This window comes from Hypanus sabinus, chromosome 7, assembly GCF_030144855.1.
Source record: "Hypanus sabinus isolate sHypSab1 chromosome 7, sHypSab1.hap1, whole genome shotgun sequence".
Lineage (NCBI taxonomy): Eukaryota > Metazoa > Chordata > Chondrichthyes > Myliobatiformes > Dasyatidae > Hypanus > Hypanus sabinus.
Genome location: NC_082712.1, coordinates 128,804,829 through 128,831,036, shown reverse-complemented (window position 1 = coordinate 128,831,036; position 26,208 = coordinate 128,804,829). Strand labels below are relative to the sequence as shown.

The 26,208-nt window shown below is 42.0% G+C and overlaps 2 protein-coding genes across 2 annotated transcripts in view; both read left to right on the top strand.

Moving 5' to 3' along the window:
• LOC132396400 (tetraspanin-32-like) overlaps positions 1 to 8,059 on the top strand; it is a 63,730-nt gene extending 55,671 nt beyond the window's left edge. The window contains exons 6-8 of the mRNA XM_059973928.1: positions 4 to 90; positions 2,543 to 2,626; positions 6,063 to 8,059. Of these exons, the coding sequence (XP_059829911.1) occupies positions 4 to 90; positions 2,543 to 2,626; positions 6,063 to 6,161 (270 nt within the window). The 3' untranslated portion in view covers positions 6,162 to 8,059. The remainder of the gene's footprint in view (positions 1 to 3; positions 91 to 2,542; positions 2,627 to 6,062) is intronic.
• A 15,901-nt stretch (positions 8,060 to 23,960) lies between these two features.
• cd81a (CD81 molecule a) overlaps positions 23,961 to 26,208 on the top strand; it is an 89,408-nt gene continuing 87,160 nt past the window's right edge. Inside the window, exon 1 of the mRNA XM_059975580.1 lies at positions 23,961 to 24,136. Coding sequence (XP_059831563.1) covers positions 24,071 to 24,136 — 66 coding nt within the window. The 5' untranslated portion in view covers positions 23,961 to 24,070. The remainder of the gene's footprint in view (positions 24,137 to 26,208) is intronic.

The following is a 26,208-nucleotide window of genomic DNA, read 5'->3' as shown; positions in this document are numbered from 1 at the left end:
TAGTTTTCTTGCTGTGGTAAAATCTCAGCATTCAGCTACCCAAGTAAGGTTGAGAATGAAACATGCTTTCCAGATCGTGGACCTCTAAAGGTATACAAAATATTGGAATTAATTACAGTCTTAATGTTTTAGCCTCTCACTAGAGGCAGAACAGAGGCTATGTATAGGATTATAGAGGCTAATAAAGACTTTGTTCGAGATTATGGGCAACAAATTCAGGATTACAGGTTAGCAGTAAGGACTTTATTTGGGATTACATACAACAATAGAGACCATGTCAGCCAATGGCCACTATCTATTCTTGTCACTTTAGACCAACTCAGCCCATACACAAGAGCACAAGAAAATAAAAGCAGGACTAGGCTCCTGGCCTCTCAAGTCTGCCCCATCATTCAGTAAAATCGTAGCAGATCTACACTGCTGACAACTTCTCTCCTATACCAGTTCTCCATAGCCTGAACTTTAAAAAATTTATTACTTCCATCTTAAATACTTCTGATGATCTAGCAACTGGGGTGGAGAATTCAGCAAGTCATCACTCTCTACAAATAGAAATTGCAAGCATATCTCAGATGAACACCATCCTAAGAGAAGGTTTAATAGGTGTAATACCCAGTGTAGTCCATATTATTAAGCTTAACCACTCCAAAAGTAAAATTAATTTTTGTATTTTTCCTGATCTTTATCCAACTTGTTCCACAACTACCATCCCCATAACTTGAACTATCTTGTCAGTGAAACAGCTAAATCTCACCAAACTTTCCTCATCTCCAGTTTTGTGTGCAGTGCGATGAGGGGTAAGAAACTGGAATGTTGAAAGTAAGGAAGATCTCATCCTACCTACACCCATCCTCTCATGCAGAAAACAATGGCATTTTGCCTCTTAACATGAAGCCCAATCCCTCCTATCCCCACATCAGAAATCAGCAGTGATCCAACAAATTATTATTCCAATATATTTCCTGAGCAATCAGTGCATAAAGGTTACATTTGAATTGAATTGAATTGAATTGACTTTATTACATACATCCTTCACATACATGAGGAGTAAAAATCTTTACATTGCATCTCCGTCTAAATGTGCAATGTGTAATTTATAGTAATTTATAATAAATAGTATGTCCAACAAGATAGTCAATATAACATAGAAATACCGTGCGTCAGCATGAATTAATCAGTCTGATGACCTGGTGGAAGAAGCTGTCCCAGAGCCTGTTAGTCCTGGCTTTTATGCTACGGTACCATTTCCCAGATGGTAGCAGCTAGAGCAGTTTGTGGTTGGGGTGACACAGGTCCCCAATAATCCTTCGGGCCCTTTTTATGCACCAGTCTCTGTAAATGTCCTGAACAGTGGGAAGTTCACATCTGTAGATGCACTGGAACTCAGCAGGTCGGGCAGCATCCATTGAAACGAACAGTCAACGTTTTGGGCTGAGACCCTTCGTCAGGTCTTAACCCAAAGTGTTGACTGCTCGTTTCAACGGATGCTGCCCGACCTGCTGAGTTCCTCCAGCTTGTTTTTATGTGTTGATCTGACCACAGCACCTGCAGGGTACTTTGTGTTTATAGATGTGCTGGGCTCTCTGCACCACTCTCTGCAGAGTACTGCAATTGAGGGAAATACAGTTCCCATACCAGGCAGTGATGCAGCCAGTCAGGATGCTCTCAATTATGCCCCTGTAAAAAGTTCTTGGGATTTGGGAGTCCATACCAAACGTCTTCAACCATCTGAGGTGAAAGAGGCGCTGTTATGCCTTTTTCACCAAGCAGTCAGTATGTACAGAGCATGTGAGATCCTCAGTAATATTTATGCTGAGGAACTTAAAGTTGTTCACCCTGTCAACCCCAGATCTGTTGATGTCAATAGGATCTAGACTGTCTCCATTCCTCCTATAGTCCACAACCAGCTCTAACACAGTCATACTTTTAGAAATTGGATCACCTGTAGTCAGTGAATTACAAGTTTGACAAATCCTCTGTGTGTTTGTTAATATATCCATGGAGGAGCCCAGGTATTCCACATCTCTCCCCTCTGCCCCACTGGTCACTGTAGCCTCTTCCAGTATGGAGTCACTTCACCTACTGTTCACACATGGCAGACGCAGCCCATCATAGCACTTGTGAATCCTGATTCAGTAAGAGTCTATGGAGTCCAGTCCTTGAAAAATACTACAGGCGATGTACTTACTTGATTCTTTTCAGGGCCATCACACTCCTGCACTAGTCCCCACCACTATATCCCCATGAGTTACCACCTGTCTGACCCCCTCACAGCGAATGATCTACTAATTCCCCAACCCCTAGGTTACTGATCTGCTGGTCTGGCATCCCACCAGTATCAGTCACTAACAGCCAATCTTATTTTGACACCCTTTGCCAAGCTGCCAGCTCTGTTTTCTGAGCCACAGTCTAAAAGCGAAAAAGCTGAATGCAGCTCTACGTTGACTGAAAGATTTTACAAACTTTGTTTCTCAAGTGCATTGTGCCTATCTCAGTGACTTCTTAGATGGGCTTTTAAATAAACATGTGTTTTATCCATTAGGATTGTCTTCAATCAATAGAGTATTCAGTCGCCGACAATATGACTATCATTGGAGTGCTGAATATTTTGCTGGGAATTCTTACGGTAAAATGTCAATCCACACCGCAACATAAGACCTCATTTCTGTTGCTTGCATATTAATAACATTTTGAAGTGTCCATCTAAAAGAGATATTTACTGGAAGACACTAACATGAGAAAACTGCAGTTAAAGAAAGTGGGGACATCAATGGCTGGCAGTGTTATCTGGCCCAGCTGGAAAAATGGGCTGAAAAATGGCAGATGGAATTTAATGCAGTCAAATGTGAGGTGGTGCATTCCTGTAGGGCCAACCAGGGTGGGACTTACACAGTGTACGGTAGGGCACTGAAGAGTGCGGTGGAACAAAGGGATCTGGAAGTACAGGTCCATAATTCATTGAAAGTAGTGTCACAGGTGGATAGTGTCGTAAAGAAATCTTTTGGCACGTTGGCCTTCATATGTCAAATGTTGAGTACAGGAGATGGGATATTGTGTTGAAGTTGTCTTAAGACACTGATGAGGCCTAATTTGGAGTACTGTGGGCAGTTTTGGTCACCTACCTAAAGGAAAGATGTGAAGAAGGTTGAAAGAGGACAGAGAGAATTCACAAGGATGTTGCCAGGTCTGGAGGACCTGAGTTATAAGGAAAGATTGAATAGGTTAGGACTTTGATCATTGGAATGTAGAAGATTAAGGTGAGGTTTGATGAAGGTATACACAATTATGAAGGGTATAGATAGGGTAAATGCAAGCAGGCTTTTTCCATTGAGGTTGGCTGGGACTACAACTAGATGTGATGACTTAAGGGTAAAAAGGTAAAATGTTTAAGGAAGATGTGAGGAGAAACTTCTTCACTCAGAGGGTTGTGAGAGTGTGGAACGAGCTGCCAACGTAAGTGGTGCATGCAGGCTCAATTTCAACATTTAAGAAAAGTTTGGATAGGTACATGGATGGTAGAGGTATGAAGAGCTATGGTCCTGGTGCAGGTCGATGGAAGTAGGCAGTTTAAATGGCTCAGTATGGACTAGATAGGCTGAAGGGCCTGTTTCAGAGCTGTACTTTTTTATGACACTACAACATCTTTAAGGTCAGACTACTTGGTTAAGTACATGCCGTGGACTGTTACTGGGAGGCACAAAAAGCTGTAACTAGAGAGAATAGTTATTCTGAGCAAGGTAAAACACATTATAAAACCCTGCAATCCCACATCCCAAGTAACTGTCTATTATTGCTACTCTGTTATAGAATTCCTTCTGAGTCTCTCAGGAGTGAGGATAACTCCTTCAACTCCTGTTCTGTAAGTGGTGTGATGGTTGATAAAGCCAACGTGCAACCAATAGGGCAGAATTTTCTTGACATGGTGGGCCAGGGCTGGTTCAGGATGTGGTCAACTCCGTCCATTGTTTACACTGAGCTGATGTGTTCTCCTAACAAATGGACTCAGGGCTCCTATTTTTTTTTCTCCATTTGAATCATGGGCCAGCGTGAGTTGGTGGGGATGTTGGACTTTTTTCAAGGAAACTTCAAAAACACTCTCAAGTCATTTTTGCGACCATCTGGTAACTCCTTCCCATGACAGGACTCAAAATAGAGTGTTAGTTTCAAGAGTTCAGCTCATTGTGGAGATCAGTGCTTATCACCCACACCTGCAGTTTCTCAAAATTTCAAGGCTAGATGGCTTGACAATATCTTTGTTAAGTGGGAACAAGTGTAGATATCCTGGAGATCTATATCTGTTCATCAAGAGCTGCAATTCTCAATTGTGCAACAAAAATAGCAATAAATTCTACCAGCTGACTTGACAAACATCTGCTAAGTATATGCATGGTGCATTCATAAATGCAGTGCAAGTATTAATTTGCTTCACAACAGAGTGCACACATTTGTCATCCGCTCACCTTAGAACCAGAAATTGATCTTTACAAAGTGTTCATTCAGCGGTATCTAGCTCTGCTTCCAAGCATTGATTCTTTGGCTTTCAGTTGCTGAGTTACCCATCCAATGACAGTTCATCTATACTATCCAAATCCCCACTGACTGTACCTTAGCTGGCGAGGTAATAGGAGCATTGTCAAATGTACGTGGAATCTGGTATCCATCTGCCACTGCACGTGGCTCTTACAATTGTCTTCTAGTTGCAAGTAACAAAGCAACATTATGGTTAGCAGAATTCTACAGTTGATCATCTGGGATGGAGGTAACATGGTGGCGCAGATGGGAGAGCTGCTGCCTCACAGATCCACGGACCCAGGCTCACTCCTGATCTCCAATGTTGTTCACATGCACTTGGCACCTTCTCCCAATGACCACATGGCTTTCCCCAGGAAGCTCCAGTTTTCCTCCCACACCCCAAAGATATACATGGATTAGTAGTCTAATTGGCGACTGCAAATTACCCCATTGTAGGCAGCGACAAGAGAACCAGGGTAGCCTACAGGTATGTGAGAAGGAGTAAGTTGCAGAGAAGTAAATGGACAAATGAAATTGTTGGGATTCAAGAACCAGCAAAGATTTGCTGGACTGAATAGCTTCCTTTTACATGGTTAGGAAATAGATAGATATGACATTGATAATTGGCTGCATTCTGGATTCATGGACCTGTTGAGACAAAGGTGGATCTTCACCTCAGGGCATACCAAGCCCCAGAAGAATTTTTAGGGGTTTAAGTCATCTCCGATTGTGTGAGACATTCTCCTATGGCTGGAGCAATGGCTAGGAAGCTCACTTCATTAGAAAAAAGGGCGGTGCCATAAAAGTATTCCTTCATCAAGAGAGAAGATATGATAATGAGGTGATGATGATGAGCAGATTTGATAAAATGACACAGGAGAATAAAATTTTAAAGGAATAGCATCGAAGTAGAAAGAAAGTTGGCTAGAGGACAGAAAACCAAGAGAAATGTAAACTTTGATGCCTGCGAGCACCAGTGTTTATGGCATTGCACTTCATAATTTACCCATAGTATAAACAGCTAATACACTCATTTTGTTTGGGATACAGAACAACTATCAACATTTTCTAGTAACACAAACATGAAAAGGCAGTTAGCTGTGAGGAAACCGATAGAAGACTTTCAGGGAACAGAGACTTTCAGATACATGTTAGATAAAAGTTGATGTTGAGAACATAGAAGTGATATAATCTGAGACAGTGAGTAAAAATAAGTATGTGCAGCTTAGAAAAACATACTAAAAATATGCATAAGACCTTAAGGTGCAGATAGGCATACCCTTAATGGTTGGCTAAACATGCAGATTATAAATATTGACTGCATTTCCTTATGGAAAAATGCTAAAAACTGCTACTGAAGTTGACTTGATTATTCCATTATACCTATGACTGACCTCCCTTGTTCTACTCCCTAAAATTGAGGTCATCTAGAACTCTACCACCCACATCCTAACTTTCACTATGTTTTATTGGTCATAATGTTATATTATATTCAAACTTTGTCAGCCAAAGTTGTGATCTTAAAATTCTTATTCTTACTTTTTCTGTAGGTTTATGGAATGATCCTGACTGCCTTCTTCTGTTTTGCTGCTTGCTTGATCCAGATTTGGAAAAAGAAAGGAAAGTACAGAGTATCCAAAAAGCATTGAATACTGGGCTGGAATCTGAAGATAGGAGCCTGTAAATTGATCATTGCAATAACTGTGAAAGATACTATCTCTCAGGGCTTGATCACCTTTACCCTAGAGCATGTTGTGATTTTATTCTGAGGCAATGTGTTTACTTCACACTGATTTGTTGCTGGCAAGCCCCATGAGGTTCCTCTGCCTCCCTATTGTACTCTGCCTACAAATTCTACTTTTAATGAGTGTATTGCTTCATGCTATTGTAATCTGAAAGTGGAATACTGTGATTTAGTCACTTTATTGTCATTCTATTTCAAAGAAGTGGCTTCAAAAATTAAAATATTTAAAACTCCCAAAATTCCTGACCACATTCCAGCAATATTGTTATACATCAATGAATCTTTATTTTAAAGAGCACTTGCTTCAGTAACTGTTCTGTCTTAAGGAGTTGCCTGGAATGTTTGATTTTTATAACTGCTGGGATTGTACGGTTGTTGCTTCTTATAATAGATTCTAAGAATCGTCAGGTTGGTATCTGAACAAATTAAGTTCACTTCCATTTTGACATGAACCCACCTCGCTCTCAGATTGCCTTGCTTCATTCTCACTGACCTTCCCATCATAGTGCCTTCATCAAATGCCAACCCCCAACCCCATCTCATTTAACCTATATGTGGGTGGCTCAGGGACCTAAGGCAAGTGTAGCTTCCTCTCAGCTCCAGTGCCCAGGTCCCAGTCCCGATCTTGTGTGTTGACTGGGTATAGAGTTTGCACAGTCTCCTTAATACTGCTTATGCTTCACTCGGGTGCTCCAGTTTCCTCCCACATTGCTACATGTTGGCTGCTATAAATTGTCCCTTCTATTGGTGGGTGGCAAGAGTCACAAAAGGTAGTTCATGGTTATGGGAGTGAGAATAGAGCACAAAATAAATAGGGGAATGGGATTGTTGGAAGGTTCTGTGAGCTGACATGGATCCAATGGGTTAAATGTCCTCCTTCGATGTAACAAAATACAAATACAAATAAGATGCCGCCCTCGGATGATGTGGGCATCACACCAAGCAGTCATGTTTCTCTTCTCCTAATTGATTGGAGCTCTTGTTTCACACCATTCCCTCTCCCACAGCAATCTACAAATTGACAGTGCTCCTGACCTCAGTTTTAGATCCTTTCCATTCCAAAATTAAAATGTTTCACTGTTTGGTACCCTCTGGGTGACTCTCACACACAGGCAGCGAGATGACATGATTGACAGATGAATAGCCCCAGTGTTTAATAAACAATACGGCTTCTGTGCAATGCTGCCTCCACCATTGAAAGGATGAATTATGCAATGTTTTCAGTGCCTTCAGATGGTCTTTGCTGCAGTGAGAGTCTGTTTGTTACACTCAAATACTTGGTACTAACGTCTTCTATCTTGCTGGCGATGGCTCAGTGGGTCAGTAATCCAACTGATGCGGTACTGAGCCATACAGGCCCCGAATCTTCTGAAATTAATTGTTGCCTTGTACTGTTGGCTGAGTAGAGTTAAGGACAACAGCTGTGGTGGCATTGTTGACCATAACTCACTGCACTTGTGCAGCTAAATTTGAGATCAGCTTCCTGAATCTAATCGTCGTCCAATGACACCTGCACCATATGTGCTTGTAAACATTACAGGTGCATCTTGCCTGTGGAAATTTCTATCACCAATGAAAGAGAGATCGTGCATGAGAGATCATGGCTACAACTTAATAAATACATCAAGCCAACAGTAGTAATAATTGTGCATTTATACATATTGTCCAGTTAAAATATAAAATAGACCATGACTCTCATATAATCCAAGCTGTGGTCAATATTAAAGTGAGGAAAGAAATTAATTTAACATACTGTTCAGAAGTAATCTCTGAAGCCCTCTCAAGAGCTCACTGGTATGGAGCAGTGTGAGGCTTTAAGTACAGTTTACATATTGAGAGAGAGAGAGACAAGCCTGCTTCTGGTGAGCTGAGGCTAATGTTAATTAATGTAGGGTGATGGAAGCCATTTTGTCAGTGCTCCATAAATTAAAAGAATAAAAACTGATGAGATGTAAAGGCCCATGTGGTCTTATTGAATTCAGCCCAATATCAAATCATTCCCAATCCTGCTTGCGTAGAATCACATTGACTGGTAAAATACCAAAGCACTGTAATACTTACTTACATGCTTAGGGCAGCAAAGAAGGTCCTCCATCTCTGTCTGTCCTTACCATCACACACCGATGTAGAAGGATTTTTTCAGTGCTGTATCCATAACAATTTATTTTTGACCAGTCATGGTTGTTAGCCCTGAGCTGAACCCTCGAACCTGGAGGACTGGTGGACTACTCTTAGTGGCCTCTACCCCTTGACCTGTTTGGCATGGGTGACCCTGCCAAGAGCCAAAGCACAAAGTCTTGACTCTAGCCAACATAGCTCTCCGGGTTGTTGATGCCCGCAAGCCGCCAAACCCTATGATAAAGTTGTGTTTCTCTTGGAGGATTGTTATACAACCAAGTAATAAATGGATAGACAGAAATAAACAGGCAGGTACCCAGAGCAGGGCTTTGAACACACTGGAAGATGGGAATAAACAGCATACAGCAAAAAAGTAACAAAAAAAACCCAATGTAAAAAGTCTGTGATCTATAGCCAAAGCAATACAAGGGTTCGATGACAAAATAAAGATAAGAATGCAGCACCAAACCAGGAGGAAGGTACAAAATTATGCAGGTAGAAATCCAACAACATTATGGAAGAAGGAATCTGTAATACAACAGAAATCTACCAAACATACAGGTATGACATTCGGCAAGCAGTGAGGCTGTATAACGCTGCCATGAAGAGAGCACTAATGTAAAAATAAACCACCAGACGATCCTTCCAGTACAAATAAAGTGGTGCAGAAGGTAGAGCACTCTGAGAAACCAATACTGATCTGAATTACACTGGACTGCCGGTCATATACTAGCTGGGGATTAAGTCAAACAACATTGTGTACAAGGGCAGAATGGAGCACAGGTGTAGGTACTATTTTTGTGGAGACACCAGGTGTCAGGCCCTCTCATGATAACTACTTTGGGTGGAGCAACAGTTAGTGCCGTCACTAGCACTTCAAATAATTATTTGCGATGGGTGCATGTTGGTCTTTATTGTTACACAATTTTCCTGGTATGTTTCAGGGTGTATATTTAGGTCATTAGAACTGTAATGAAAGCAAGAGTAAAAGAAAGAAATGATCTGCTGAAAACATTAAGAGACTTGATTGTAGATGTGTTATAAAGATTCTCTTTCTCTGTTTACTAGGACTCCCTGTTTCCTGTTTCGTGGAAATTCTGCTATGCTCAGTACAGACTTCCTCTGTATTTAGACTATAATGCTAAAGCTATAGATACCCCACGCATTGGACATCTGGAGCTCGTCTGGCTCTGTGCGTGGCTTGGTAGATGGATAGACCAGTGTTAGGAAAGATATGGGGAGGGAATTAATGTGGCAGTTGAAATGGCAGTTTTGTGAGGTGTGAAAGCAGAGAGGGGAAAGTCAGCTCATTTTAAGAGGCCCAGTTCATTTAACACAAGCTATAAATTCCTCTTCATTTACCAAGTGGCTTTTTGAAGGCACAGATGTCCCAATGGCCAAGAGAGTAAGAATCGGAATCAAGATGGGGCTGAGTGGGTATGGGAATGTGAGTGTAAGTATAACATTTATAAAAAATTCCAAATGCTGAAATGCTTTGCTGCTCAGAACAAATACTGTACAGAACATCTGGCAAGCAGTATATGACATACTTCTGCATACTTCTATGATTCAGGATACAGAGATTTAATGCAGCTTCACTATAAACCACAGCAGTAACTGACTCTATGTAAATGTTAAGTGTCATACATGTGAACAATGAACAATTTTACTAGATTAAGTATAGAGTATAGACCATAAACTTAAATAGTGTTTTTAACCAAAGACATCCACTTCATGAGCAGGTTGTGAGATTTTTGTGTAATTAGTGAAAAAAAATGCTGGACATCCGCTGAGCTAAGTTTTCTCCCTGGAGCTATCTTTGATGTAAAATCACTGATATAAAGGCACCCTGCTGGAAATTGTTCTCCACAGATGAACAAGTCCACAAGAGGAGCAGCCTCCTATGCTGGTTCTCTTAGTTTGTCCACTTTTCAGCACAATGCCCATAATGTTTGATTTTCTTGTCATTCAAAAACTCTATCTCAGACCCGAACATACTTAATTACACAACACCGACATGTCTCTGAAGTAGGGAACTACAAAGCACATCCAGCACTAGAGATGATAGGCCCATTCTTCTCCTTCCACTCCCATCCCTGATCCTAGGACTCGACCTAGTGGACCTCAGTCATATTATCTCTAAGGTAGGTATATCCTTCAGTAAGTGATGAGATCAAAGCAGTACCTAGCCTCCAGCAGTGAGCTCACTGAAGCACTTAAGATTTATAGCAGCATTTCCTTATATTCCTACATCATCTCTTTTGCAATAAAAGTCAACATTCAGTTTAGCTTAGCTCCTTAATTTGTTAATTTCTTGCTTTGCCTATTATCTAACCCTATCAGCAAATCTACCAATACCATGCCTATCGTTCTTTCCTCTTAAGGCAGTGCTCACTCAGAAGACCATTCAGTGTATCATACCCACAACAGACACCCAAGTCTCTTGAACCCCAATACTTACCTGTGTCACAACATTTACACAAAACTCTGTTTTCCTCAGTTCAGCCCCTTCGGCCCACAATGTTGTGCCAAATCTTTAACCTACTCCAAGATCAATGTGACCTTCCTGTCTGACATAGCCCTCCAGTTTACTTTCGTCCATGTGCGTATGTGTTGCAAATGTTTCTGCCTTTACTACCACGCCAGGTAGTGTGTTCTATGCAGCAGCATGATCTGTGTAAAAAACCTAACTCTGATATCCTCCTGACACTTTCCTTGAAACACCTTAAAGTTAGGCCCCTTCTATTAGTCACTTCCGCACTGGGAAAATATCTCTGGCTGTCCACTCTGTCTATGCCTCTTATCATCTTGTACACTTCTATCAAGTCACCGCTCATCCTCCTTCTCTCCAAAAAGAACAACGCTAATCACTCAACCCATCTTCATAAGTGGCTGTTGGTGGTTGGCATCCGTCTGTCTCAAAGGACAATGGGTGATGATGATCATCATCACAAGCCTGGGCAGAAGGTATGGAGATCCTGAGATGCCCAGTCATCAAGCTCCCAGTTTTGGCCTCACCAGTGTAATCCAAAGGAAAGACTGTGAAGCAACATGCTTGCCATCAGCTTAACTGCAAAAGCTGCTGGAAGGATGTTCAATGACGTCCAGCTGCCTTAGGGGCTCCACTCCAGATTTGCAGTCCAGGTTTACTCCCGTAGCCTTTGTCTCTTCCAAGGCTGCTCAGGAGGCAGTGGGGCTATTTACCCATATCTGGGGATCTGGTTCCTGAGCACCAGGATGTGCCCACACACTGGTGGGCCTGTGTGCTACATGTGCAGGACCCAGACCTCCTCCCCATCCTCCGTAGTTCAGCCTGAGTCTGAAAGGAGTTCAGTTTCCATTTGCCGCCGGTGAGGAGGTGCTACATGAAGCTTGCTGTTGGAGGCACTACGTACTGGCAGGAAGAGACTTATACACTCAGCTCTCCTTTTTGTGAGACTGCTAGCCAGCGGTGAAAGCTGGAAGTGAGAGAGACATGCACTACCCACTACACTACCACATTAGATGCATCACAACAACCTTGACATGTTTTGACATGTTCTCTAATCCAGGTAGGATCTGGTAAGTCTACTCTATACCCTCTCTATAGCTTCCACATCCATGTTATAATGAGGCGACAGGAAGTGAACACAATTCTCAAAGGTTTGTAGAGCTGCAACATTATCTCGTGGCTTTTAAACGCAATCACCCAACTAATGAAGGCCAACACTCAATACACCTTCTCAACCACCCTATCAACTTGCATGGCAACTTTGAAGGATCCATGGGTGTGAACGCTAAGATCCCTCTCTTCCTCCACTCTCTAAGAATCCTACCATAAACCCTGCATTCTGCCTTCATGTTCAAACTTTCAAAATGATTCACTTCACACTTTACCGGAATGAACTCCTTCTGCCATTTCTCAGCATAGTTTTGTATCCTATCAATGCCTCGTTTTAACCAATGATGGCCTCCACTCTCCATAACACCATCAACCTTGGTGTCATCTGCACAATTCCTAATTCCAGTCATTTATCTGTTCTCAGAACAGATTGCCGTGGAGCACCACTGGTACCAACCTTAGGCAGAATATGTTCCATCTACTAACACCCTCTGACTTCTGCAGGAAAGCCAATTCTGAATCCACATAGCCAAGTTTCGCTGGATCCCACGCCTCCTGGCTTTCCGAATGATCCCACCGTGGGGAGCCCTGTCCATGTACACCACGTCCACTGCTCTGACTTCATCAATATGTTTTGTCACTTCATCAAAAAATTCTATCAAGTTTCAAGATTGTTTAATATCAATTCCTGTACACACTGTAAAAGAGAACGAAATCAGGCTCATGAGCTTTTCACAAAGCTATGTGAAGCCATGTTGACTATCCCTAATCAGACTCTGCTTCTCCAAATGTTTGTATGTCCTGTTTCTTAAAAAATCTTCTCCAAACATTTGCCCATCACTGATGTAAGACTAATGTCAGGATTATCTCTATTGTCTTTCCTGGACTGAGGAATAACACTTGTCACTTTCCTATCCTCTGGCAGTACTCTTATGGCCAGTGAGGATGCTAAAACATTCTTTCTCATGGCTTCCTGCTTGTCCCACCCCAGAGATTTATCTATCCTAATGGCTTTTGAAAATTCCAGCACATCCTCTTTCTTAACACTGACTGGTTCCCGCACATCAGCCTGTTCTGCGCTGACCTTCAAAGTTCATCAAGGTTCTTCCCACTGGTGAATATTGAAACAAAGCGTTCATTAAGGACTTCCCCAACTTCAGCCAACTCCAGGCATGTTTCCTCTTTCAGCCCTGATTGGTACTACCCTGACTCTAAACATCTTCCTGTTCTGAATGTTTGTATTGAATACTTCAGGGGTTTCTTTACTCCTACTTAGCAATGCCTTCTTGTGTCCCCTTCTGGCTTCCTAAGTCAATTTTTAAACTCCTTCCTGGCTACCTTGTATTTCTCAAGAGCCCTATCTGATCCTCGCTTCTTAAATCTTAAGTAAGCTCCTTTCTTCCTCTTGACTTTAAAAATCAATGCTTTGTAGCCATTTCTTCAGAGCTCAAACAGTGGGCAATCGAAGTCTGCAGGCAAAAAGTAACAGTGTCTTCACCCAGGTAGAGGAGAAAGCTTTAAAAATCTGTGCTTTGTAGCTGTTTTTTTTTCTTCAAAGCTTGAACAGCAGCCTGTCAGAGTTTGGGATTCATTAGCAAAGTCAGATAAAATAAGACAGAAGCTAGTGGAGCAGGCAGTGCTGGAGTGAGACAGTGTTAAGAGTAGGGAAACTTTTGGCTTTGGCTCAACAGGCTTAGGCGATAACAGATATGGGCGATGAGCGGGTAAGCATCTGGTAAGCTATTCCTTGTTCATTCTTCATCTGTAAGTGTATAGTTAGAGCAGTTAGAATGGCTCCAGGGGCTGTGTTTTGTTCTGTGTGTGAGATGTGGGAATTCTGGGAGACCTCCAGCCTCCTGGATACTGCATCTGCAACAGGTGTATCGCGTTGTAGCTCCTCAGAGAACATGTTAAAGACTGAAGCTGCAACTTGATGACCTTTGGCTCATAGGGGAAATTGAGGAGATGATATATAGGAGCTACAGGGGAATAGCCATCCCTGGGTTGCAGGAGACAGGTGAATAGGTGACTGTCAGCAGAGGGAAGAGAAACAGGTAGCCAGTACAGAGTACCCCTGTAGCCATTCCTCACAATAAAAGTACGTTGGTGAGGGGGTGTGCTGCAGCAACCAGGTCTCTTGCATTGAATCTGGCACTGTGGCTCAGAAGGGAAGAGGGCAGAGGAGGACTGCAATGGTGATAAGAGATTCCATAGTTAGATGACTAGATAGGAGAGTCTGTGATCACGACAGAGACCACCAGATGGAATGTTGCCTCCTAGGTGCCAGGGTCAGAGACATCTCGGATTATGCCCACAATATTCTAAAGGGGGAGGGTGAACAGCCAGATGTCTTGGTACATATTGGTACCAATGACATAGGAAGGAAAAGAGAGGAGGTCCTAAAGAGAGAATTTAGAGAGCTGAATAGCAGGAAGCCCAGGGTAACAGTCTTTGGATTGCTGCCTGAGTTGTGAGCCAATGAGGTCAAGAAGAGGATGGTTTGCAGATGAATGTGTGGCTGAGGAACTCATGCACAGGACAGGGTTTCAGATTTGTGGATCATTGGGATCTCTTCTAGGGAAGGTATGAAATGTACAAAAGGGACAGACTACACCTGAACCCGAAGGAGACCAATAACCTTGCAGGCAGGTTTGCTAGAGCTGTTGGGGAGGGTTTAAACTAAGTTGGCAGGGGGATTTTGGTTTACAAGTAGAATTGGTGTATCATGAGACTGTCAAGAAGGACAGGCATATAATAGGGAAAATTGCAGACAGTGGGATGAGTTGCAGTATAAAAGGGGGACAAAATTGAAAAGGGTGCAAGAACAGTACTGAAGGTATTAAACTTGAATGCACACAGTATATGAAATAAGGTGGATGAACTAATAGCGCAGTTAGAGATTGGCAGGTATGACATTGTGGGTATCACAGAGTCATGCCTGAAAGACGCTTGTAGTTGGCAGCCTAATATCCAAGAATACACAATCTATTGAAAGGATAGGCAGGTAGGCAGAGGAGGAGGAGTGGCTCTGCAGGTTAAAAAATGAAATCAAATCTTTAGAAAGAGGTGACATAGGATCAGAAGATGTAGAATCCTCTTGGGAAAAGTTAAGAAACTGCAAGGGTAGGAAGACTCTGATGAAAGTTATTTGCAGGCTTCTGAACAGTAGCCAGGATGTGGTCTACAAATGACAGCGGGAGATAGATAAAGAATGTCAAAAAGGCAATGTTAGCTTAGTCATGGGGATTTCAATGGGCAGGTAGATTGGGGCAACCAAGTTGATGCTAGATCCCAACAGGGAGAATTTGCGGAATGCCTTTGAGATGGCTTTTTGAAGCAGCTTGTGGTTGTTTCCACAGGGGGATCATCAGTTGTGGATTGGGTGCTGTGTAAGGAATCGGGTATGATTAGGGAGCTTAAAGTACTGAAAAGCTTAGGAAACAGTGATCATAATGTTTTAGAATGCACTCTGCAATTAGAGTGGAAGAAGCTGGCAAAAGTTGATTGGAAGGGTACACTGGCTGGGATGTCGGCAGAGCAGCATTGGCTAGAGTTTCTGGGAGCAATTTGGAAGGTGCAGGATAGCTACACCCTAAAGAAGAGGAAGGATTCTAAAGGAAAGACAATGCAACTGTGCCTGACAAGGGAAGTCAAAGACAACATAAAAGCAAAAGAGAGGGTATACAATAGAGCCAAAATTAGTGGGAAGTTAGAGGGTTGGAAATTTTTTTAAAACTAACAGAAGGCAACTAAAATATGCATAAGAGGGAAAAGCTGAAATATGAAAGCAAATTAGCCAATATATCAAAAATGAAACCAAAAGTTCCTTCAGATATATAAAAACAGTGGCAAGAGTAGATGATGGACCGCTATAAACTGATGCTGGGGAGGAGTAATGTGATGACATGACATCTTTTGTTGATATCATGAATGTAATTCAGAAATATTTAGAACCAAAACCATTGTTAATTGCAGAACTCTTTAGGTTTCATTAGCAAAATCAAAAAGACGGGGGGGGGGGGGGGGTCCATATCAGCATAATGGCTGAATAAAGAGTTTGTCTGAGTATTGTTCATTCAGTGATGGACTTAATGACACACTGAAAGATTGTTTAGTCTATGGAATCTTACAAGAAAGCATTTGAAAACAGCTCCCATCTGAAGCACAACTCACATTTAAAAGAGTAATTCAAAATTGCTATATCAATGAAAGTAGCTGTCAGAGACACAATTGAGATGCAGTCACGAGTGAAGGTAAGGATGAACAAAATTGCAACATCTAAACAGAAACCTGTCTGGCTGAAGAAACTGTTGTGACAGAGGCTCAGATATACCAGACCTATGCAGGTTTAATAGTAAAACTTACAGAAAATGTAACATAGTATGACACCTACAAAGAGCATGCCAGGCAGACAAAAATAAATGGACTGCACAGGGAAGAGAAAAAGATAAAAACTCAAGAGGCATTTTCAAAAAGAGCATTATCTGCATGCTGTTGATGAAATATCTGATAGTAATGAGAATGACTCCGGACTGAGTAGCCTTGAGATTTACAATGTGAAATCTAACAAGAGCCAAGCAATATGGCTTACACCAGAAGTGAATGGAAAATTAATTAAAATGGAAATGGACACTGGTTTGGCAGTTTCAGTCATTCCACAAAATGAGTTTGAATGGCATCACAAAGATACAGAACTGAAGCCTGAAACAATCCAACAAAGAACTTAGATTGGAGAAACATACCTCTGGTAGGAATTATATTTATAACAGTGAAATACAACAACCAATAAACCACTTTGGGCTTGTATGTGGTAAATACAGGAGGGTCAGCATTGCTGGGCCAATATTGGCTGAGACAACTACAACTGAATTGGAGACCCATTTATCATCTGCATGTCACATGCAACAGAGTCAACTGAAAGTGAATTAAGAAAGTTCCTGGATTATGCCACAGTGGTGTTCAAGGATAGCATTAGAAAACTCAAACATATCACAGATAAAAGTGTTAATCAAAAAATGCCACCTCAAGTTTTACAAAGCCTGTCCAGTTAATTATAAGGTAGCCAGTGAGCTAGATTGCATGATCGTTAGATCAGCAATGGTCCCTGTAGCCAAGACTGTTGGGTCTCTCGGTGTCTGTGGTGATTTTAAAGTCACCATCAACATAGTACTGAAAGTAGATCAATACCCTCTGCCCAGGAAACCTTTCAAATGGAGAACACTTCAGCAAAGGGAATTTAGATGAGGCCTTTCTACAAATGGAGATAGAAGGAGAGTCCAAGGGATATAGGGAGAGGGCAGGAACCATAAACACACACAAAGGGCTTTATTGCCATAAAAGGCTAATTTATGGAGTAGTGTTTGTACCTGCACTCTGGTAGAAAGCTATGGACCAGGTGCTACAGGGCTGCCCAGGCACTCAGTGTTACCTGGATGACCTCATTGTTACTGGTAAGAATGAAAAAGTAAATCTCCAAAATCTCAAAACAGTGGTAAAATGATTAAAAGATTGTGGGCTCAGAGCCACAATGCAACAAGTGTCAATTCTTTAAACCAAGCATCACTTCCTGTGGTCACATTATTGATACACAAGGTTTATACAAGTGTGTTGAGAAAATTCAAGCAGGCCAAAGGATGTGTCACAGTTTTGGTCCTTTTTAGGATTTGTCAATTACTATAATAGCTTCTTGCCAATCCTGGCTACGGTGCTCTACCCGCTGAACTCATTATTATAGATTGGGAAGAAATGGCCATGGACAAAACAGTGTGAGGTGGCTTTCCAAGGAAATAGTCAGACATAATCTAAATTGTCCAATATATCTTGCCTGTGGCTTATGGTGTAGACACAGTCATATCACATGTTATATGTGAGGGAAGTGAGCACCCTATACCCTTTGTATCACAGCCCCTTACTGCTGCAGAGAAAAATTATGCCCAGATTGACGGAAAGGACTTGAGTCTGGTATGGGGCATTAAACATTTTGAACAAGTACCTGTATGGGAGAGAGTTTACCCTCATTACTGATCATCAACCACTAGTGTCCATTTTCAATCCACAGAAGGGTGTTCCAGCAACAGCAGAACTGTAGAGATGGGCTCTGTATCTTGGATGACACAATTAGAATATCATATTTAAGAGGATAACTAACCATGGAAATGCTGATGGATTGTCACATTTACCATTGGAAAAGGAAGTACCTGAAAGAGGACTCTCTGCTTGATGTACTCTCCCTAATGCAACTTGAAAGACAATAGACAATAGACAGTAGGTGCAGGAGTAGGCCATTTGGCCCTTCTAGCCAGCACCGCCATTCACTGTGATCATGGCTGATCATACACAATCAATACCCTGTTCCTGCCCTCTCCCCATATCCCTTGACCCCGCTATCTATAAGAGCTCTATCTAACTCTCTCTTGAAAGCATCCAGAGACTTGGCCTCCACTGCCTTCTGGGGCAGAGCATTCCACACATCCACCACTCTCTGGGTGAAAATGTTCTTCCGCATCTCTGTTCTAAATAGCCTACCCTTTATTCTTAAACTGTGGCCTCTAGTTCTGGACTCACCCATCAGCGGGAACATGCTTCCTGCCTCCAGCGTGTCCAATCCCTTAATAATCTTATATGTTTCAATCAGATCCCCTCTCATCCTTCTAAATTCCAGTGTATACAAGCCGAGTCGCTCCAATCTTTCAACATATGACAGTCCCGCCATTCAGGGAATTAACCTTGTGAGCCTACGCTGCACTCCCTCAATAGCAAGAATGTCCTTCCTCAAATTTGGAGACCAAAACTGCACACAATACTCCAAGTGGGGTCTCACCAGGGCCCTGTACAGCTGCAAAAAGACCTCTTTATTCCTATACTCAATTCCTCTTGTTATAAAGGCCAGCATGCCATTAGCTTTCTTCACTGCCTGCTGCACCTGCATGCTTGCTTTCATTGACTGATGTACAAGAACACCTAGATCTTGTTGTACTTCCCCTTTTCCTAACTTGACTCCATTTAGATAGTAATCTGCCTTCCTGTTCTTGCCACCAAAGTGGATAACCTCACATTTATCCACATTAAACTGCATCTGCCATACATTTGCCCACTCACCCAACCTGTCCAAGTCACCCTGCATTCTCATAACATCCTCCTGACATTTCACACTGCCACCCAGCTTTGTGTCATCGGCAAATTTGCTAATGTTACTTTTAATTCCTTCATCTAAATCATTAATGTATATTGTAAACAGCTGCAGTCCCAGCACCAAACCTTGCGGTACCCCACTGGTCGCAGCCTGCCATTCCGAAAAGGACCCGTTAATCACTACGCTTTGTTTCCTGTCAGCCAGCTAATTTTCAATACATGTCAGTACTCTGTCCCTAATACCACGTGCCCTAATTTTGCCCACTAATCTCCTATGTGGGACTTTATCAAAAGCTTTCTGGAAGTCCAGGTACACTACATCCACTGGCTCTCCCTTGTCCATTTTCATAGTTACATCCTCAAAAAACTCCAGAAGATTAGTCAAGCATGATTTTCCCCTCATAAATCCATGCTGACTCGGACTGATCCTTCTACTGCTATCCAAATGTGTTGTAATTTCCTCTTTTATAATTGACTCCAGCATCTTTCCCACCACTGACGTCAGGCTAACCGGTCTATAATTCCCTGTTTTCACTCTCCGTCCTTTCTTGAAAAGTGGGACAACATTAGCCACCCTCCAATCAGCAGGAACTGTTCCTGAGTCTATAGAACATTGGAAAATGATTACCAATGCATCCATGATTTCTAGAGCCACCTCTTTAAGTACCCTGGGATGCAGACCATCAGGTCCCGGGGACTTATCAGCCTTCAGACTCAACAGTCTATCCAACACCATTTCTTGCCTAATATAAATTTCCTTCAGTTCATCCTTTACCCTAGTTCATTTGGCCACTATTACATCTGGGAGATTGTTTGTGTCTTCCCAAGTGAAGACAGATCCAAAGTACCTGTTCAACTCGTCTGCCATTTCCTTGTTCCCCATAATAAATTCACCCGTTTCTGTCTTCAATGGCCCAATTTTGGTCTTTACTATTTTTTTGCTAGTCACATACCTAAAGAAGCTTTTACTATCCTCCTTTATATTCTTGACTAGTTTACCTTCGTACCTCATTTTTTCTTGGCGTTTTGCCTTTTTTGTTATCTTCTGTTGCTCTTTAAAAGCTTCCCAGTCCTCCGGTTTCCCGCTCATCTTTGCTATGTTATACTTCTTCTCTTTTATTTTTATAATGCCCTTTACTTCCCTTGTCAGCCACGGCTGCCCCTTACTCCCCTTAGGATCCTTCTTCCTCTTTGGAATGAACCGATCCTGCACCTTCTGCATTATTCCCAGAAATACCTGCCATTGCTGTTCCATTGTCTTCCCTGCTAGGGTATTGTTCCATTGAACTTTGGCCAGCTCCTCCCTCATAGCTCCATAGTTCCCTTTGTTCAACTGCAGTACTGACACATCCGATTTTCCCTTCTCCTTCTCAAATTGTAGATTAAAACATATCATATTATGGTCACTACCTCCTAATGGTTCCTTTACCTCGATGTCCCTGATCAAATCCGGTTCATTGCACAACACTAAATCTAGAATTGCTTTCTCCCCGGTAGGCTCCAGTACAAGCTGTTCTAAGAATCCATCTCGGAGGCACTCCACAAACTCCCTTTCTTGGGGTCCAGTACCATTCTGATTCTCCCAGTCTACCTGCATGTTGAAATCCCCCGTGACAACTGGATCATTACCTTTGCGACATGCCAATTTTAACTCTTCATTCAACTTACACCCTACATCCAGACTGCTGTTTGGGGGCCTGTAGATAACTCCCATTAGGGTCTTTCTACCCTTAGAATTTCTCAGTTCCAAAACAAAACCAGAAAAGACCGCACACTGTCTCAGGTGCTCAATCCACCCAAAGTGACTGGAATGGGCAACAGAAATTTCAGTTCCCCCATTTTCACCAGTGCCAGAATGAACTTGCCCTTGATGGGATTTGCCCTATGTGGGGATTGAGAGGATGTAATAAGAAGTCATCCTTATGGAAAGATTCTCACCAGGGCCTGACTGGATAGATGCAGAATTGCTGTTTTTACCCCCTGGCTAGTGTGTCTAAAAGAAGAAGTCACAGTCACAACATAAGCAGCTGACAATTCACGAGAGGGTTATAACAAAAAAAAACAAAGATTAGCTTTACTTGTCACATGTAAAGCAAACCATCAACACACACACACAGTGAAATGCAACAGTTGTGTCAAATCAAATCAGTGAGGGTTGTGTTGGGCAGGCCCAAAGTGTCGCCGTGCATTTGACACCAACATTGCATATCTGCAACTCGTTAAACCTAACTGTACGTCTTTGGAATTTGGGAGAAAACATGAGCACCTAGAGGAAACCCACATGGTCACAGGGAGAACGCACAAATGCCTTACAGTCAGCGGCAGGAATTGAACCCCAATTGGTGATCAACTGTCACTGCGAAGGAATGCGCTAACTGCCATGGCACAGTGCCTCTGGATAGTTCTTCAGTCAGAGGCTAGTTAATCTCTGGGGATTTCTGCTGAGGGGGCCACAAAGGCTGTCACTCAATGTGTTGAACCTCATGTTTGATAGAAGGTTACTTTTTAAGCTAAACAAAGAGATATGAGGAGTAAAGGAAAGGGTAACCAATGGCCTACTTCTGCTTCTATTTCTTAAATTCTTAATTATTTACTAGGGTGTTGGATGTCACTGGGAAGTCAGCACTGATGCATCATCTACCTTTGCTACAGAGAGCTGAAGGAGTCCTCTTCCAGAACTTACAGCATTCAGGAAACCTCTGTTCCTGACCTGCATTCCACACTGAATGTAATCCTCTCTGATATTTTGGTGAATCACCTTGCATTGAAGGGAAGCTGAATTTAGCTGTCCGCAATCTATATGCACCGTGCATTAAAGCTGATGATCCACATTTGCAATATATGCAATCAGTACTATTACTTGATGATTGTTTTGCAAACATCCTAATGGATAAGTTCAATTACTGCACCACAATATTGAATTTCTAAACTACTGTGCTTCATAACATTCACTCAGAGAAAACAGAGGACGTTGCAGAATATTCCAGCTGTTTTATTTATTGCCACTCTTCATTATTAGTTTGTCAGACCATTCATTTAAATTCCACTCTTTTTTATATTTTATCCTTGTGTAAAGTACATAAATAAAACATGAGAACTGAAAGAAAGAGTGGACCCCTGAGGCACTCAGTCATGCTGTCATCCCATGAGTTCATGGCTGATTCTTTACTTCAATGACACTTTCCTACACCAACTCAATATGCTTTAGCATCTAAAATCAATTGTTTTTAAAATATATTCAGAGACTGACTTCTAAGGCCTTATAACTTACTGCTCTCTGATTGAAGAAATTTCTCTTCATACAGTATACATCCAGAATACCCAATACCTTGTTTTGAGATTGTGCTGCTTAATTTCTGACTACCAAACACACAAGAAAAATTATCCTTGCACCCAGCAGAAAGTTACAATGAGACCTCATTCAATTTTCAAGAATACATTTGTATGATTTTACCTACTATCTTAAATAACTCCTTTAAATTCAATAGATCTGTGAAGTACATTCTATTAAGCTGAATATAATCCAGAGCTCAGTGCAAATGCTTTCTCTTTTAATTATTCATAAACCCTAAATTTTTTTTACCTGCTGCATCTAGCTACAGACCTTTAATTACCAAGTTCACCCATCATTGTTCAACATCAGAACAAGTAATATCCTTGAGTTAATTCCTGATGAGTCCTGACGAAGGGTCTCAGCCCAAAACATTGACTGTACTTCTTCCTATAGATGCTGCCTGGCCTGCTGCGTTCCACCAGCATTTTGTGTGTGTTCCTTGAGTTAATTATTAATTAATTAATTAGTTAATTAATCCCCATGTTTATACAACTCTGAAAATAATCATCTAAAATTGCACTATTTTTCTCTTTCTATTCCCTTATTATTCTCAGGAGGTTTGCATCTGGATGAAGACCATGTGAATATTTAATTCTTCTGGTTTGTGAATACCGTATTTTTGTCTTTCCATTCATGTTGTGAATTACTCAGTCTCTTTTTCTACTTTAATTAAAATGTATCTGCAGTCATCCTTTATAAAGTATATGCAACGCTTTCTGATCATGGATTATGTGGTTAGGAAAGGTGTGTAAATCCTATTTTTTTCACATCGCAGGAGTAAGAGCAGCAAGACCATTTTACTTAAAGAGAGATGGGAAAATCTCTCCTGTCAGTCATAATAATGAAAAGCAGAACAGAATGGGATAAAACCCATTTTTGACTTCAGGAGTACCAAAGACTGGAGTGTGAGGATCACTTTCATCTCCGAGTATTATAGAGTGGAAAAGATTATATTTATTCCTAGAATAGTATTTTCACGTTGGTACACTGAGTCTAAACCGTCAGGCTAAAGCAGCAGCACAAGACCGTCGTTTTTATAATGGAAGTAGCTTCAATTACACTCGGTTTATTTAGAAAATTCCTTAATAACTGTTCTAGAACCCGTTAACCTATTTATGGTACTAACTGCCTTGCTTTCCAGTTACACAGAACACTATCACCTCTTCGGATAAACATAAATATTTAAGCATCGCTGAGCTCCTAAGTCACGAAGCGTCGGGCTGGTTGACTCGATTAGTTTGGCCAGGTTCTACGAAAGGGTTTTCCTCCTTGGGGATTGGTCAAGTTGGAATCGGGATGCCAAGCCCCTCCGGCATTGGCTAGGACCGGACCCGCTGGCAATTGGTCTGCGCCAGGTTGCTTTTGACTGGATTGATTAGGTGTGGTCTTGGAAACGATAGGATGGCTGTGAGAATGCATTAGATTGACACTGAGGATGGAGGGGGCAGGTGGTTTCCTAGCGCCGCGAGTGATTGGTTGGCTGGAATTTTGGAGGGCTGCCTACCTGTGATTGGGTGGCTGTGTTGGGGAGGGCGGTACATGAGTGAGAAGCTCTAGGTTGCTCTTGGTTAGTCAACCTTTTCGAGTTGCTGTTGGTGGAAGATTTGACGTGTGAGCGCTTAACGGAGCCATGGGAGTGGAAGGCTGCATGAAGTGCATCAAGTACTTGCTGTTCGTATTTAATTTCCTTTTCTGGGTAAGTGGCAGGTAACGAGCTACGGATTTACCCTTCGGCGTGGGCGTGAGAGGGGGAGGGGGAATCCGTCGCTGGACCGGAGCGCGGAAATTGGGCGGAGCCCCCCGCCCGGACCCTGTGCTGCATTATCGCAGACAGCCCAGCTCCCTCGGTCACCGCTTTCCTCTGCCCGGGCAACTCGCCCCCTTTGTTTGGCAGGTTCTCCCCGCCTCCTTGTGTGGGCTGATGATAAACGCCACTTTTTCGTGCGCATTTGTTGTTTGGATGTTATTTTTCTGGTTCGGTGGATGTGTTTGATTCCGAAATGTTGCTGTTCAACTCTCGTCGGTCTAGACAAGAGAAAGCTCAGACAGTAGGAGGGATGTATAACAAGGGCAGATGAGATTTTATTTTGGGAAGAACTAAATTGAGGGGTGGACAAATGAAGAGAATAGCAACGGGCAGGGTCTCTCAGATCAAGCTGTTTGTGGTGGTGGCAGATGTGGGTGCGGTCGTTCGAATGTTTTTTGTGCAAAACTCCGATTAAAGGAGCAAATGCATACAGTATTGAATTTGATAAACCTAAACCGTTCAGCGGGTGGGTGTCTTTGAAAACGATGCTTCATGTCTAAAAGTAATGTATCTGGGCTTTTAAAGCAATGAGAGAAAACAGCGGAAGTTCTGGCGATCACTTTCCCATTTCTGCCTCTTAATTATCATCCTAAAATACTGTTTATTAGATAGCTGGACAGTCAGTTTAGTCTGTGGACAAAGGGATAAACGATTGAAGCGAAGTACTGTTTTACGCCGGTTGTCATTTAACAAGGCGCAAATAATTAAAGAAAATAACCGAAAGGAAATGTTGTTGCTGACCATTGATTCTTCCCTCCCCCACAGGTAACCAAAAGGTTAATGAGTGACAGCAAGTTTGATATATTTTGGAAAGGGCTTTGGCAAATTCGTGTATGACAGACCAGTTGCTAAAATCGAATCACTAGGGATCCAAGAGGAGGTTGATTCCAAAATTGTGTCAAGCTCCCGAAAATGTTATTAACTTGTTATGGTTATTTTAATTACTTCAAGGTGGTCGAAACTGAGGGTGCTTACTGATTACGCAATGTTACTGTCCTTATGTAACCTCAGCAATAGTAAAAGTCTTGGACCCTCTTCATCCTGTTCCGTCCGTCCACTTTGGCCATCGTACAACCTCTATTGGCTGATGTTATAAACTAGAATAGCCGTAGTATTTAAAATCATTTGTAAGGCTGTTTATTGGCGCCCATTAGTTGCTGTTTGTTTCTACAGTAGATGAGCTTCATTAGCTATGAAATGTTTAGTGAGATCCTGCAGATCAGTACTCAGTTTGCTTTTCAGTTTATAACCTTGCCAATTCTGAAAGTAGATATGAATGTTACTGAGCAACACACACAATGTTGGAGGAACTCAGCAAGCCAGACAGCGTCGAGTTCTTGCCAGCTCTCAAAATCCTCCAACAATTCTGTGTATTGCTTGGATTTCCAGCATCTGCAGATTTTATCTTGTCTGTGATGAAAGTTGCTGATCTTGCTGCAAAACTTATTGACTATATTTTGTTGGCCATGAGATGCAAGGAAAGGTTGAGTCACTGCCTATCTGCTCACCCACTTAATTATTTGAAGAGCTTTATGGGTGTTGCTCTCTTTATTTTGGAAATATGGGCAAAAATGGTTGAGGTAATTTAATTTCCAACTTGTTTTTTTAAAAAGATTGAAATGGTGGTGCTGCAAAATTAAAGTTTACATTTGTCATTTTGAAGTTGTGTTTGCAAAGACCCTATTCCCCTATGCTTCTACCTTATGAGCTCCTAACAGTGTTGCATTTGTAACGCACCTTACAAATGCAACAGAGTGAATGTTTCCAGACTAAGTTGGTGCACACTTGGAAGTGGCTTTTGTAAGTGAACAATACCCTTAATTTTGCATCGAACTCTTTGGAATTAGTTTTATCTAAAATTGTCTGTGCGTAAAGAAATCGGCCAATTTCTTGCCAGCACCCAGTATGCCAACTAGCATCATGATCATTGTGATGAGGGCTGCTGTGGGGGATGGGATTTG